Consider the following 17438-nt stretch of genomic DNA (forward strand, 5'->3'; position numbering starts at 1 on the left):
GTCTTGTAGGTGTCGAGCACGTCGCGAGAAACAGCTTTGATATATAGGTCTAGGCATTTGTCCCGTTGCGAGGCAGGCGTCCAGTGTGCCGCGGACGGTATAGCTGGGTGGTCCTGTTTGCTGCTAGCGCGGCCATGAAAATATTCTTTGAGTCTTAAGTTTCGCGAGAAGTTTTCAATGTCTTTCATTAACTGGAATTCGTCGAAGCCCCCGGTGGCTGGACAGAAATTGAGGCCTTTTGAAAGAACCCTTTCTTCCGCAGGCAGAAGCGCAACATGGGAAAGGTTAACTATGGTAGTGCCCGGGTTGGTTGTCTCCGGCAATGTTTCAGCAACTGGTATTACAGAAGTTGTCGAACAGGTTTGTTTGGTAGAGTATGTTATCGCCGGGACATTGTCCCGTAACAGTTTCCGACTTTTTATATTGTTTAACGCGTTCACCTTTCTTTCTTCGTAAACATTCAGCAAATGTACTTCATGCGGAGCAAGTTGGTCAACCAAGGTATTTTCTACATTTAAAAGTGAACTTGCCGATGATTCATAGAGATTTAAAATAATACGTACTAGCTGGAGTGAAGCATTCGTCAGTACATCTTGCCACTTATGCTTGTTTACGGTCGATAGTTCAGAGGTAGCTGGGTTTACATGAATTCGAAGGCCCCTAGGGATTATTGAAGTATTAACATACTCTCTAAGGGTGGACACATGAAGTTCCGCACGAATGCGTTTTTCAGTCACCTTCCGGCACTTCAGAAAAGATACAGAAACAGTACTTAAAGTTGAATTACCAAAAGAGTCTTGTAGTCACTGGTCACTCGGGGCTGGGTTATTTGGAGACTTGCAGCGCGGAACGTGGGATGGAGCTCTGTCCCTTGACATCGGGGTTCGTGCAGGTGGCTGTGTGGACTCTTTTGACGCGTGGTCGCACCAGAACGACGAGGCACCCAGAAGACTCTTGGCGCAAAGATGACGGATGTGGCTTGCTATCAAGCTAACGCCCTCGAAGCTGGGATGTAGCCCATCGGCAGCAAGCACTCGGTGGGGGGATAACCATTGAAAACCGTCGGGTCGGATAACCATTGACGTCGGGTCCTGCGTGCTGAACCTTGAAGAAAACCCCTATATATATATATATATATATATATATATATATATATATATATATATATATATATATATATATATATATATATATATATATATATATATATATATATATATATATATATATATTACATGAATTCTCTATTAAACTGCAGGGGAGAATGCGCGCTCACCCAGTGTCTTATCTTGTCTCAGCTCCGTTCTTGCGGTATTAAGTTGCAGTGTAATGCTTGTAGGGCACCCTGTGTTCAAGTTTAGTTGTAGTGCTTAGAGACAAACAAGACTGGTTTCAATCAAAACTTGAAAGCGTGTAGGAAGGCTGGGGAGAGGGGTGATTAAGGTTACTTTGTCACGATGCGACAGTGCAGTACACGCTTTAGTATAAGAAAGATAAAGCACGCTTAGCGTTTTATTGGTTTCTTGCGAATCTGTAGTTGGCAAGACTTCTTAGACAAGCTTTCTCAAGCCAGCAAGCGTATTAAACGCCAGTATTATTATTGACAAAAGAAGATCTAAAAAATGTTGCTCACGTAAAATTGTCATCTAGCGCGTTCGGCACTTGCCCAAAAAATTGTTTTACAAATTCTGTGATTCATCCTTTCGCAGCTACCCTCACATACCTATCTGCCAGCAGGATATGCGTCTGATTGTCACCGATTTGTTTGAAAGGGAGTGCCATTCAGTCATGATCATCATCATTAGCATCGTAACGTGCCATTTGTCACTCGATGTAACAGGCCCACCACGTACAGTCAATACGTTCAAACATTGCATTGCATCTCCATTGTAATCTACCAGGCGTCGCGAGATATATCAGTGGCACGTAGCATTTCCATTCTCCATCTCCCTGGTTAAGTTAAGCAGGCTAGGTGCCAATAAATAATAATCATCATCAACGGCATCGTATCGTGCCACACGTCAAGAGATGTGACATGTGTGTCGCGTTGTCTGGATACCTGTGTTTACTCTTCGGTACACGAGGTATGGCACGTTCTCGCAAGGTACGAACCGCTTCGGAAGAAGCGAACACTAGAGGTACGCGCGCGGTTGCAACAGGACAACATCGGATTCAGTGGACCGCTGTGCAGAGAGGGGTACAAGCCGCGGCTGGGTGTTGACACCGGGAAGAGAGTTTAGATTGTTCTGGTGAAAACGACGCGAGCAGACATCGTCGCGAAGACCGTCCAGTGCGCGCTGGCGAAGATGAAGCTCCTGTGGAGCTTCTCCTCCAGCTCACACTGTGATTGTGATGCGTACGCCGCGCAGGCCTGGGACTTCCTTTTGTTTGCAAGTAGTAGTCTCATTGTCAAGAAACAACTTTGTCGCTTCTCTTGTAAAGGCGTATTCTAAGCACGTGTTCTCACAAAAGCAAGAACCGTATTGCCGCCCAGTTTAGTGATTTTTATAACCATCAAATAATGACAGGAAAGGGTCATGAGAGGAACACGAGGTTGCGCGCATGCCTGCAATGAGCTGCAGAGAGAGGAACAAACGACAAAGGGGAACACAACGCACCGCACAATGCAATTATCGGGGGATTTATTTTATGTTAGACGTTTTTAATAACTATTGTATGGGCATATGCAGCGTGTCCCAGCTACCAGTCATCGCGTTTTTCAAGAAGACGGGCTATTCTACGCGAAGATAACCAAGTACATAATGTTCAAAGTAGAGTTGAGTAGCCGCCAGTGTTATTTTTGTTGGTGCCATTGAAGTTATATGTAATTGCAATTACCTGTATTTCTAATTACTCTCCTGAATGTCGTGCTGTCAATGAAGAATTTGTAGGAAATTGACAGAAACCTAAACCTGGAATATATTGAGACAGGTACTTTTTTCCCCGTTTATAGTTTCCGGCTGATAAAGAAAGCGCGCGAAGAATGAAAAAAAGAAAATTACGCGACCAATTATCCTCCAGCACCTTAGAACAAGCTCCATAACAGTTAGTGGCAGATCTGTTGCTTTATATGGTACGCCTCGTCCATGACATCACGGCATCTTGGTTTTGATAAGGAAACAGTGCCGATAAGTGGTGGTTGATGCTTCGTGGAAGTAGTGTGCTTACTAACTCCTATAGAGCGTATTCGAGGGCATTGGGTTTTAGTCACGCGATAGTTTTGATTTTCCCGGGCTATACTTATCTGCCGTAAAACACAATGCGGCTAAAAACACCTGGTAGACGAATGCCAGTTTTACATCTGTTTTAATTGTTTACATTTTCATCATTGCCAACATTCCATTCACAACAGTAAATTAACAATGAACAATGAAAGCAGAGAAATGCATTCGAAGGCAAAATAGCCTATCTAATAAATGCTTTGCCGTAAGGAAGTTCACCGACGATTACGATTACCTGAGGCGAAATTTGAGCGCAACTCTACATATGCCTTCATATGTAGAGTTTTAGGTTCACGTAGTTCAGTTTAGACGGCTTATTTTAGACAGTATTAGTTTAACATAAGCATAGTGACGGGGTTAAAGCAAATAGCGTTACTGCTACGAAAACGAACTTTGCAGAAAGCTAGCTTTAGTGCACTGTGATAGCGTAGTTTACGTGTGGGATGCTATTCCATTATGTTTTGAATTTCGCATACATAGAACACTTCAGCGATCATATCTGTGTGTGCGCAACCACCCGCCGTGGTTGCTTAGTGGCCATGGTAAGGGGCTGCTAAGCACAAGGTCCCGGCATCGAATCCCGGTGAAGGCAGCCCCGTTTCGATGAGGGTGAGACCCGAAAACACCGTTGTACTTCGGTGTAGGTGCACGTTAAAGTGCCCGAGGGTGTCGAACTTTCCGGACTCCCCCACTACGGCGTGCCTCATAATCAAATCGTGGTTTTGGCACGTAAAATCCCTAATTTAATTTTTTAAGCTTTCTACATAGCCTCCGAAATATTCCAATCTCAGAGGTCATATGCCGTAGTCACGCCAGTCTTCTAACTTCACCGATAGGTGGCGCTGGCATGTAAGAGCTTTCTGCTACATGTCAGGATGATTTAGATGGTTATACCACAGAACACCTATACAAACTTAGAGAAGGGAAACTGTACCTTCCACAGTGCTACGGAAATAAGCGTAGCGGTGGCGTCGTGAACTAAAGTATGTGACCACAGGTGGCGCTGTACAACAGGAAACGGAAGCGGGGTTTTGCACACGCTTTACCAGGTGTTCTGTGGCTTTACTGGGTTTCTGGCTGCTGCGCCTCGATCGTGCCCCCGCCAATATAGTTGCTGTGTAGCAAACGTAGCGCCTACATATTTATGTAGGCGCTACGTTTGCCACACAGCAACCAAACTGGCGGGAGCACGATCGAGGCGCAGCAGAATACATGTAGCGCTGAGTCATATCGAGTTAAGGCACACTCTCAACTGACTTTTAAGGGCATCCCGAGCAGTTTTTCGTTTATTACGCCGCCGTTACCCTGAGGTAAATTGTGCCGCCGCGCTCCAGCTGTTGCATTTCGTGTAGGGCTACTGACAGAATGCGGTTTCCAGGTGGCACGATGGCCTCGACTGGAATAAACGCACACGACACCAAAGATTGAGTAAGCCTGAATATAGTTTATTCGCATTTTACAAGTACAACAAAAAGCACACGTCTACGCATCCACACAAACGCGGTTACATAGTCAAGAACATAGTCAAGAAATGGCTCATTAATAAGGGTAGCACAAACGCACAAGAAAGAAGACCTAAGCTACAAAACGTACGGTCGGCTGCTAAGTATAATAATTTCCCTGGCACCGCGTGTCACTTTTATACAGCATCTTTACAGCACTACCAGGCCGGGTAGTTTGGCGGGAAGAACGCGACAGCTTATACGGCCGTCAGCTGCCTCTTCCTTACGGGTGTCATAATTATCCTAATCTCCGCATGAACGTCGTGCAAGTTCGCATACAGGTATCTGTATCTGAACCATATGTGCCAGCTTAATACACGTGTAGTGAAATTATGATAACCACTGCGTCTTATCAAACGTATTGGTTTTGCAAATGCGCATTACAGCTGACGGAACGACATACTGTAAGTGAAGCACAAGAGAACAAGGACAAAAGGAGGATACAACACTTGAAGAAATGAAGAATTAGTAGGCATACAGCAAACAAGCGATGACGGAGAACACACAATGATGCATCGGGTGTTCTGTGACATCGGTTTGCGTACTTACGGTGTTATGGAGATCAACGGCATAAAATGTACCTTCAAGCGTACTCCCTCAACCTCCGCCGCATTCATTATGATAATCAACGCCTAAAAAAAAGAGGCACTATTCTTTGCCAAGAGTAGACCTTTTTACAGCAAGTCTATGTAATGACTCGCAGACGAAACCAGCATGCTTTCGAAAACGTTTTACCGCCGTAGTATTCGAACGCCAACGGCCAGGAAACACATCGATACCAATAGGCTGTCGGCTGTCGGTGGTTAATCGAGCACAAAAACCTTGACGCTATGACTAAAAAGCAGCTTCAACAATCAAATTAAAAAAAAATCAACTGCCTATTTGCCTGAGGTAAAAAAGCATCCTTAGACACCTCGATTGTTAATGCCAATGGTTTGTGTAAATTAAAGAATTCAGCATGTTCAGCGCCCCTAGCAGAGAAAGCACAAATTAAAGTATTCGACCGAATTACAGTAGCTCCACTTGCGCGCTTACGCTGAAACGCGCCTCGATTGATTTTTCGCCCTCTGTGGCCATTTGTTGAACTTGAGAGTGTGCGGGGCCTGGTTATACTGACAACAGCGGGAAGTCACCTCTGTGAGCAACATAACCTCGTTATCGTGAATACAGGGCCTAAGTGTGAAGGGCAGATCACGTGGGAAGAGGGAAACCGGCACTCAACCATTGATTACTGTCTCATGCTGTCTCATACTGATTACTGTCTTTGAGCGCTGAATAAATAACAAATATAGTCACTAGATTCGAGGGAGAACTAGGCAAATGGCCAAGTAAAGAGTATGAATATAGTGAGCTTCTAAGTGTAATAACGACAGAAATACGGAAAGAAAAACAACAAGTTCATTGGAAAGGAAAAAACAAATCGAAAGGCTGGTGGAGCAGGGAGATACGAGAAGCGATCGCTGAACGAAAGAAAGCGTCCCGAGATCATAGGCAGGCAAAGAATGTGCAGTTGCCAAAGGATGAAGTAGCCAGTAAATGGCAAATATACCGGGAGAAAAAGTATATGGTTCATGTACTAGCGCAAACAAAGATAAAAGGTGAAAGTAAACGTTGGTTGCCAGAAATACGTGAGAAAAAGAAGGCCGCATATTTTGGAACCACATAAAATTATTAGGCAGGAAGTCAACAACAATAGAACAGTCTATCCTAGACGAAGTTGGAAACAAAGTGGAAGGGGAAGCGGCAGCAAATTACACCCGCAAATTAACAGCGGAATTTTTCCAAGGAAATGACGAGGTTGTATTTGAAGAAATAAACAGCATGAAAGAGACCCAGGTGGAAAAGGAGCTGATGCTGTCAAATTTCAACTGGAAGAAAGCCGAAGAGAAATTTCCTAACCGCATAGCCAAAGGGCTAGACAAGGTTCCCGTTAGGCTGAACAATGAACTAGGATGAAAAGGTAAGGAAGCATTAGTGAAATCAGTGGAAATAACTGTAAAAGATAAAGTAGTATGAAATTAATTTATAAAGGTAAAGGGTAGAAAGATAGAATTCACTCGTGTAGACTGTTGAACATTACATAGGTAATATACAGGCTAGCAATGCAGGCAACACATTAAAGCTGCAAGCAAGGGCAGAAAATGATGACATTTCGGGAGAACTTCTGAACGGCTTCAGAATAGGTAGGCGTTTAGATTATAAAGTATTTGTTCTTATTCAGCGCATTGAAATATCAAATGTACAAAGCAGAGCGTTATATGCGGCCTCTTTAGACATTAGAGGAGCCTATGACAACATAGACCGCAACATTTTCTGGGATATTCTGGAAGGGGAAGGCTTAGGTGACGATTGTCTACAGCTTTTGAGAGAGATATACCTAGAAAATATTGTTTGCGTTGAATGGGAAGGAATGAGGAGTGAGGAAAAAGTTGATATCAAGTAGGGACTGTGGCAGGGGTGTCCTTTATCCCCACTGCTGTTTATGTGTACACGGTGAGGATGGAGAGGGCGCTAGAAGGTAATAATATCGGGTTTAATCTCTCATAGCAGCAGGCGGGTAGAGTGGTAGAGCAGCAGCTTCCATGTTTTTTTATGCCGACGACATTGAGTTGCTTGCTAACAAGCAAAGTTATTTGCAACGTCTGGCTAATATGTGTCGACAGGAAGGTGACAATTTAGGTTTGAAATTTAGTGTAAGAAAATCAGGTCATATGGTGTTCAATGAAAACAGTGATAAGACAGTGGCAATACAGGGGCAGGAAGTACATCGGGTAAGAAGATATAAATACCTTGGTATATGAATAAACGAAGACAATAGATATATGGGAACACAGAAAAAAAAACAATAACAGCGAAGGGGAAGAGAAATGCAGCCATATTGAAGCACAGAGCGCTATAAGGATACCATAGGTAAGAGGTGCTGCGGGGTGTGTGGAAAGGCGTAATGGTTCCAGAATGTACTTTTGGAAATGTGGTTGCTTGCTTTAAATGAGGGGTACAATCAGGGCTCGATGGAAGCCAAAGGGAAATGAGGGAAGCTCAGAGTAAAATTTATGATGAGGAACGACTGAAGAATATGGCAGAAAGTAAGTGGGCTCGGAAAGATTTCAGATATTTGTACAGGAAAACCATTGATTCACAGTGGAGGAAAAGAACAAGGAAAGTTACCAGCAAGTGGGCGACCGGTATAGCCCCTTCACTCACGAATTATCACTGATGGTCGATAAATCTGTGAAATATACATACTTTTACGCGAAGATGCTCGAGAGGTCACTGAAACCAAGACAATGTTATAAAATGACCCTTTGTAATTATGACTAGCCATCATAAAGTGCACTATCATTAAATATTGAATAGTCTTACTGTCAATCATGCTACCTTTCTTCGTAGAAAGAAATGAGCCACCCGCTCAAACTACATGCAAAAGTAACTTGGCAAACACTGCTGAAAAGAAGAAAAATTATGTCGAAATTGCTACCATAATCCTCTGCGTCATAACAAACGCCACGTCAAACATGGCAGAGAGAGAAAGAAAATAATGCAGAGAAAGGCAGGGAGGTTAACCAGAGGTAGTTCCGGTTGGCTACCCTGCGCAGGGGGAAGGGTTAAGAGGGATAAAAAGAGAAACAGAGTGGAAGGGGGAGATAGAAAGAAAGCGAGACAAGCACGAACAAAGCGCGTACACTACAACATGGCAGTGTTTTCACGAGAGCAGTCATCTGAAGGAAAACATTTCACTCAGAAGTAAAATTAAGGTAATTTAGGTATACAGAAGGTCCGATGTACTGTAAACGTAATGTGCGTCGTCCATTAGTTGCCGCCACTACACAGAAAAGGAAAATAAGTCGCATACAAAAGTTTGTACACTGTGACTGTAGGGAATAGTAAGTATTATGGCAACAAACAACGTCAAGCGGAAATTCAGACATGCTGCTACAAAATCATCGGTGGCGGCAGTGGAAAAGAAACCTGCTATGAGTAATTACTTAAGACAAAACAAAAGGAAATCAGGAAAGAAACAATTCATAACTCAAAGGGAAACTATACTTTCCGAAGCCAGATCAGGATGCCTTAGAACGTGCACCTATAAAGCTAGTACAACATGGAAGAAGGACCATGTGCTTGTGGCGGTAAAGTTGTTTTCTCACCGCCCTTTCATGGCCAATACCCCAGAGTGGCTTGTGGCAGTTCACTAGGAGAAAGAACGAGAACAAGGAAACGATGGAGCATGCATTACTAGAATGTGAAGACACGTGTCCAGCGATCGATTTAGGCTCGCCTGCAAACCTCGAAGCCCTTGGGTTCAGCGTGAGCAGCGGGAAAGATGTCCGCAATGAAGATTCGTAAGAGGCGAGAGGTAGTTTGGTTGAAGAAAAGTCGGGACACGACAGACAACGGAGGCGTACAAAAACACTGCTCCCAATACGGGTGGAGACGGTTTGGTGATGTAAATTCTTTGCGTTTTTTGAAAGGTAGGAAGGACATTAGGGAAAAGACGAGTAAGAACAAGAGCTTCGTGGCGCAACCCACCGCCCCCTTCCAACAGGAACGCTCACAGCATCCATGCTTCCATCCATTCGCGGCAGCGGTGGCGCCGACCGTGCAGGGTAAAGTAAGAAAAAGAAGCAGAAAGCTCGCTTTCGCGCATAACCTTCTCTGCAAGCATTTCCCTGTAAAGATTAGCTGCAGATGCCGGGAAGTGGCAACTGTGTGGCCCGTGTATATATAGTGCCGCGCGTGATGGCTCTGCCAATCGGTGCAGTGATCGGTGCGATGCCTCAATACACCGAAAAATGCAAACAGGTGTAAAACTTCGCTCAAATTTAGTATTAGGCAGTATCTTAATCGTCGGTGATTTTTAATGCGTAAGCTTTTTTTTGTTAAGATATTTGATCGCAATGATAGTGTAAATGTAGTTTATTGGTAGATTTTAAGCGATAATGAATAATTTAAGTGAGCTCATTGTGACTCATTGCGCGTTTTCATTCGGCCTTATCGAGACGCGATAAGAACGCAGGCGAGAGCTTGCGTGCACAAGGAACGTGCCCATAACGTACTTGCGAGAGATGATGATGGTAGCGATCAAAAGAAGGAAGTGGCGCTTGATTCTGAAACCCCTGAAGGAGCACGGCGAAGCATCGTCAGGGTTGAGGGGCTGGGAAGTGCAAGAGGACAGAATAGAAAGAGAGGATGAGCCCTAATATACTCCGCCAAGTTCGACGGGTAGCAGCCCTCAGCAAAGGGGCCAGCGTTGTAGCGGGCGCTCACAGGGTCGATATTCTAGCTAAATGTTAAAACTCCAGGCGGCTTTGCAGCGCAGGAAGCCGGGGCGCACCGGGAACAACAGTATGCAGTCTGTGTGGTCGCCGGAAAGTCGTGGCGTCTGCAAGTGGTGATGACTACGCAGCGTTCGTGCACCCAGGCTGGGCAAGCACAGACAAGATGGATGCTCCAGAGTCTCGGGGTGCCCGCAACTCTTGAACGCAGATGACGTGGAGCGGGTATGACGTACATCCAGTTCGAAGTCCAGGTGTAGCCAGTGCGCAAGCGCAGAAACGTGGGACGGGCTCTTCTGGAGAGGCCGTCCAGAGTCTGGAGAGGCTGTAGAGCCACAATCGCTCTGGTAACCGGGGCTACATTATGATGGAAACTTTGCCGTAGGCATCCGCCTTCTCGTTACCGACTATGCCAACCTGTGTGAGGGCAGCCGATAGAAATATGTAGAGATTCCGGTGGTGGCTACATCCGTTAGCGTGAAAAGCAGTAGCACCCCTGTAAGTCCTTGTGAGATCAACAGCGAGGGAGACATGGCATCACGGCGATGCACTTTCCCGTCATGGTACGCCTCACGCTCTAGTGCGGCAGCTGGTGTTCCCATTGGATTAGTCTGGTCTGTGGAGAGGCGCTTGTGCCCGGAATTCCGGCTTACATGGTACGATTGCATTCAAAGGGCGGGACGGGGCGAGAAAATCTTGCAATTCTCTACTAAGGCCTATGCATTTTTGCCACCGGAAAGACCATGGATAGGCGCGGATGATCTCGGAAAAGCAAGTTCGCAAAACAAAACTAATAGGAAGCCACATTCGAGCCAAGCAATATTAACGTATTAGCCGACAATTTTAAGAATTTCTGTAGATTTTTACTAAGATCACCTCAATCAAAAAGCGCAATCTTAAGCTAGGTGCTATTCAGTTTATTTATTCATCAGCAAAGGGTTGCGACCCTCAAAGTTCTCTGTTTCTCCATGCAGTTTCTTAGTCTGGAAGAAGACCTCGTCATGGTGGGCTTGTCAACCTCAATATTTGAGAACGGCACTTTAAAATGCTTTGTGTCCTCCCTGGGTGAGCCTATTAAGCACAGTTTCCACCGTCTGGTGAAGTACGAAAAAAAAGCAGGGGTAAGTGCATATGCGCCTTATTAAAACTGTTTCATCAGCATTTCTTTCAGGGGGGAGCAAACCTGCACGTGGCAAGCTGTCTTTGAGCACCCCCGAAAGCCGAGAAGCGCGCAGAACACTGCACAGAAATGAAGCCATCTCTATTTGTGTTATGCCTCTGGTCTACTGCATATTAAAGATAATTGGTCAAGAGCTATTTCCCGATTGCGAACTTTATTGAATTTGCTTAATTTAGGCTTTGGTGGGTACCTCTATGGGCACGGAACTGAACGTTCCATTAAAGATGGCACTGCCATACATGCAGAGTACGTCGTTTTCGGGTAAAGGCTAATAACTCCTGTTTTTTTCCGACCCGACGGAAATGTCTGAAAATGCGCATAAACCTGGATTTTCCACGAAGTCTGTCCTTTCTTAAATGATTCTAGTAAGTACAGGTGTTGCAAAACGTATGAATGCTGCAAACGTTTGGTGAGTAGGTGGTCAATATATATTAATAATATTTTTAATACACTGATATGGTACACGCATCGTTTTCGCTTACGATCAGTGCGCAAACTGGTCTATATAGAAATGGCACATATACCGCATCTGCCTGCCTTGAGTCAACGAAAGCTTGTTGCTTTTTTAGTAGCAGCGCTTACACGAATACGACCATGGTACATTGCATTGCATTTTCCGGATGTGACTTACTTTTGAACCGCGGTAATGCGCTTGGAAGTGAATTAACACCGCTCCTACATTGCTCTGCATTCATTGTGAATTGTAGCTGCGAAATTGAAAGGGTGTTTGTACAACTACCGGGTGTGCGAGTTACTTGAGGATGTAATGATGACTTCAGGAATAGCATTCATATTTCAGAGAAGATTCGGTATCTTAGGAACAAATATTTTCAGTGTTTCTTTCGCTGCTTTCCCATTATAAAAACATTTTTAGCCTCAAATATTATTTACATTCAGTTTTGATAATGTCTATACACTCGGATCAAATACTGCGTGTTGATGTTAGGCAGTACGTCACAGTAACAGGCTTCGTAAGTTTTCTAATACTGTGGCGGCTTGTTCGTGTTTCTGTCATCGATGTCCGTATTGATACTAGGCAGCGCTTCGCAGTAGCAAGCTTAAGCAAAATTTCTCATCGTGTGGCTGTTTTTTCGTACTTTTGTCAGCGACGCCCGCCATACATAGCGGCTTACAGGTTTATATGTTCAGAACTAGGGCGCCATATTGAGGGTGACGTGGTCGCTGAAGTTCGGAAAACAAGCTTTCTTGGCTAGCGCAGGCACTGTGGCCTCAGTAAAAGCTAACTTAAAGCAAAAGAAGGTCACCCAGGGGAAGCGGGATTTCTTTTTCTGCCACCTGACGCTTATCATCAGTAGCCATGATCGACTTTTCAGGGTTGTACTCCTCGTGACCTCCACGTGCTGGAGGATTTCAACCCTCTGAATGACACCTGCCCGCGGCCAGTGCTTCATTGTCAATGTCACGGACGATAATTGACAACCAACTATTGTCTCACCGAGAAAACGAAGCTTTCCGCGATATTCAAGAACGAGGAGATCTCCAAGTCGCTATGGTCGGCGTGCTTCGCGACTTGGAAAATGTACTTCTTCATCACATGTGTCAGACTGAGAGCCGACACCACGGAATAATTGTGCTAGATAGGTAACAGAGGCATTGATGCTGTCTATGTCAAGCGCCTAGACAGATAGAACGAGAATGGTAATGTCTATGCTGGTTCAAAGCTTTGCCCTCAAATACCTGATGCGCCCGTGCGTTACGTTAAAAAAATATGGCGTGTTCGTTTATTCGGCATTCCAATAATTTTGTAGCAAAATCCTTTGTCAGAACCAACAAAACAGAACGACAACAGGCAAGGATCGAAGACCCGACAGGTCTAGTATTGACACGGAAATGTTCCCAGTGCATATGATAATGTGCTTCAACTAGTGCTGGTAAGATAAGAAAAAGCATAAAAGATCCTGCGAGGCATCCTCTGGAAGTATGTTTCTTGTACTTCATTGTGTTGTTAAAAAGCGCGATGAAAAAGTAAAAAAAATATAATCGCGCAACCCGTATCTGCCTGTTGCTTTATGTTATCGTAGCTTCCTTTCAATGTAATCATACGGCCTGGAAAGGACGATTTGTAAAGATGGGTTCATCACATCATATGCTAGCAGCTCTTTTTGCTATTACTTGTTCATGTAATTTACTTTGCCTTTGAAATAGAACGCTTGTGTCCAAACGGAGATGTGTTCTTGTGTTAATCGTTTTTTTAAAATTTACCAGAAAGCCGAGATGTTGAGCCTGTCAGATAGCGGAACTACCGATTTCTCCCCCATTTTCGTGGCAGCCAACAGAACTCTCAATTGAATTTCTCCCAGATTTCGCTCTTTAAAAATAACGTCCGATTGTTAGCCTCAGAAGTTCAAAAAATATATAACCTGCAAACAAAGGAACCTATAGTTATAGGGCAATTTTCTTCAGGTACTTCTCACAGCACAGGATTGCACAGGATCAAAGTCAAAGTAATCTTCTTCGGTATTAGTTTATCAGCGAGGCTGATACAGCTGACATTGAAGCTTGCGTTAGCACGCCAACTACACAACCCCAGACACTGAGCCAACGCAGAAATTTTGGTGCACGGTTCTGCGCTCTTCATTGCCTAGCTATACATACACATATATGCATATATATATGCATATATATATTATATGTATAGGGGGTTTCTTCAAAGTTCAGCATGCAAGACCCGATGTAATATACGCAGGAAAGAGGCGACGAACTTTTAGAAAGACTTTATTATTGAACGTTTTGGGCCGGTGGCCCAGCCACTAGATATCGAAATGCATATTAGACAAATCAACACAAGTTCTTCAAATGACTTTTATTTAACCTGTTTACTGCACATATGCAAAGTTCGCAAAGTGTATCTACTTGAAATGAATTTTCAGGATCGCAGCAACTCCTAGATATTCATTCGCAAATGGTGCGACGAAATACATTGTCGTTCCAGATACCTTCTTGCTGCAATGCATGTTAAAATTTAATTCTGGTATATCACGTGCCGCAACCAGGCTGTGATTATGGGACACGCCGTATTCGGGGGCTCCGGATTAATTTTTGACAACCAGGCGTGGTTTAACGCGCCCCCAACTAACGGTGCACAAGACGTGTTTGCATTTCACCCTAATCGCTATGCGGCCGCCGTGGCCGGGATTTCATCCCGCGATGCCGTGATTTGCCGGGCAACGCGAAAACCACTACCACTCCAGGGCTCGTGATTCTATGGCGTCGTCACGACGTCGGCGTCATCCTATCCTTGTCATTATGTCACGTCTTACAGCGGCCGTGAAAATGAAGACGACAGCCGGGTGACAAAGGCATGGTGACCTTCGCATGACGATAATAGAACCACTATAGGATGATTAGGACAGAATGACAGCTACAGAACTATTATGACGGCCCGACGGCGACTGTATAACCATGATGCAATGACGTCTACTGCAAGTTGACGACGGCTCCACGATGGAGGCCTTATGATGATATCGCAGTTCAGCGAAGACGGCCAAAATGCCGACTACACGACAGAAGAGTCGCAGTGTCGCCTGAAATGGGAAGCATCGTTTGCGGTAGCAAATTAGTAGGCAGCCACACGAACTAAGCATACCAATTTTATCGACTATATCAACTTGTAAACACTCTCTTACTAACTTACTTAACCAACATGGTGCGAGTGGCCCACAAGCAAACATGCACACATCACATTCGATTTCCGCAGACACTCGCTGTCGAAACGCTCGCGTGAGGAAGCGCGGCAGCAGCGACGAGCAAAGGGACCTTCGTGATGTCTATTGTTCCAACCCAAACTCAGCGGCAAGAACAGAGCTGCGAGCCGTCGGCCCACCTAGGTTCTGTCCTCAAAGGAGATCGCTTTCAAGAAAAAGATCGCGCGACCACGCGGGGCGACCGCGCATTGCTGCCGAATTACAGCGACCCCCTGCCTCCCTTCAACCCCGATTCCGTGAGCGCGCCGTGAGAAGGAGCGCTTCCTCGCTCCTTTCGTGTCTTGAGCGCGGCACATTGAGCCGCGATTAAATTATGGGGTTTTACGTGCGGAAACCGCGATCTGATGATGAGGCACGCTGTAGTAGGAGACTCCGGAATAATTTGGACCACCTGGGGTTCTTGAACGTGCGCCTAAATCTACTTAAGCCGCGATCGTCAGTTCACCGTCGCACGCTTTCACTCGCAGTTACAGCATTCGGCGCGAGGGGATGGTGTTATCGCCCTTGGACTTTATAGGGAACATCACGGCGACGGCGACGGCAAAAAAGGCGACTGTAGTTGTCATATAGTTCCCATCGCAACAAAAAGAAGGTATCACAATTGTATCAAGGCCATGAAGTAACTACGACGGAATTTTCATAACAACATGATGACGAGGCGAGTTTCGGTAGAGCTCGCGCCTTTTCTTACGTGCTTCACCTGCCGCCCCGGGCCGCCTCGGTTCGCAGCACATCCAGTGCTTGCATGCGCTACGTTCGGCACCGGCTAATCTTGCAACACATCAGGTAGCAAGCAGAATTGCGAAGTTTAAAATTTCAATATCTACTAGCGCAAGTCTAATAATACAGAGCATCTAAAAATCACTTTACAGAGTAGGGTCCCATTGTACGTAGACTATCGCAGACTGACGAAAAACACAAGGATTAAAAATACACGTGTGAGTGGCAAGAAAACAAAAGTGTCACTTACGCTAGAGTAATTGCAACCAAACACAATATTATAGCTATAAAAAGCAGCGATGAATACGAAAGACGAAAAATTTCACATAATTACTCAAGATAATAGGGGCTGCATATAATAAAAGGTTGAGGAACACAGGAAGAAAATTTTCACAGTTTTCTTAAATATATAAAGCTTATGCAACGATATTGGGCTGGGTGGCAATGAATTCCAGGAATAGATGGCTGTAAATGACCAGGTTCTTATTCCGTAATTGGTGCGAACTCTCGGTAATAAAAAACTAATTGGTTCCGACGCGAAAGGTGGACAATGAGTGTTTTCTAATAAGTCGCTGTTAATAGGTTCGAAAGGTATATGTCATTTTATTGTTTTATAGAACAAGCAGGTACCAATAAATTGAAGTAACTTCCTAAGCGATAGCATGTTGCATTGTCCAAGTAAGGCAAGGGCATTACGAAGACGTGGACTGAAAGCAATGATACGAATTGTGTTGTTCTCGATGTGTTGCACCATTGAAATGTGGGATTGATGTGTTTCCCAAGGTAGTTAACCGTAGTTTACGTAACTGTGGATAAAGGAAAAATTTAAAGACAACAGTGCATTATATGAAAAATAAAACCTACTTTTAATTATTGCACGAATACTGAAAGCAGTTTTATTCTTGACGTCGGTCATATGCAAACAAAAATTAACAGTTACGTCAAAACGCACTCCAAGAAAAGGAAGCGAGTCATAAGCAGAGGTTATATTGGAAGACTGCACCAGAACGTCTGGTGTAAATATCGGCTTTGGAAAGGATCTGAAATTCATAAATTTAATTTTATAATTTAGAAGTGGTTACACTTAGATCATTTGTCTTAGGCCAGTTACCAACTTCGTTTAGTACAGAAATTAGTCTTGATTTTGTAGTGGAGAATGTTTTGTCTCTACAAGATACCAAAGTGTTGTCAGTATACAGGGTGTTTCAGCGAACGCTTTCAAATATTCTTGAAGTTGCCTGTGGCAGATAGCATAATTCTAGTTCATGACGTGGTCTACTTGAAGCGACGGACGCTACTTGCACAAAAATTGAATGCGTAATAGAAGAATTAACAACAATTTACTAATTATCTTTTGAACTAATAACCGTATGATCCATATGGTAATTTAAAAACTCGTGCCGTGGAGCGCACAAGGCGGACCCACTTGGAACAAATTCTAAGATTGACACAACTTACGAGATTTCAATTCCCGAACTTTGAGGAGAAATACATTGGCGTTCCAGTTACATTTCTGCTTGAATGCATACAGGACCGTTTGTTGAGTAACTGGGACGCCCATGCATTTCTCCACAAAGTTCGGCAATTATTGCCTCCAAACTGGAGTCATCTTCAGAATTCGTTCTAAGTGGATCCGCCTCGCGAACTCTAAGGTTGAAGTTTTAAACCACAATATGGACCATAGGCTGCTTTGTTCCAAAGTTGATTGGTTAATCTTTGTTAATTATTCGATTATGCATTTCAATTTTTTTTGTGCAAGTAATGTCCGCCTCTTTGAGTAGGCCACTTCGATTTGTGGTTCCTGCCACAGGCAG

At 44.3% G+C, this 17438-nt stretch overlaps 1 protein-coding gene across 6 annotated transcripts in view; it reads left to right on the plus strand.

Moving 5' to 3' along the window:
• Positions 1-17438, plus strand: part of LOC129385670 (uncharacterized) — a 124726-nt gene that overhangs the window by 64948 nt on the left and 42340 nt on the right. For all 6 annotated transcript variants that reach the window (XM_055072555.1, XM_055072557.2, XM_055072559.2 and 3 more), the window contains one exon: positions 10974-11120. In XM_055072555.1, coding sequence (XP_054928530.1) covers positions 10974-11120 — 147 coding nt within the window. The remainder of the gene's footprint in view (positions 1-10973; positions 11121-17438) is intronic.

Source organism: Dermacentor andersoni, chromosome 7 (assembly GCF_023375885.2).
Source record: "Dermacentor andersoni chromosome 7, qqDerAnde1_hic_scaffold, whole genome shotgun sequence".
NCBI lineage: Eukaryota > Metazoa > Arthropoda > Arachnida > Ixodida > Ixodidae > Dermacentor > Dermacentor andersoni.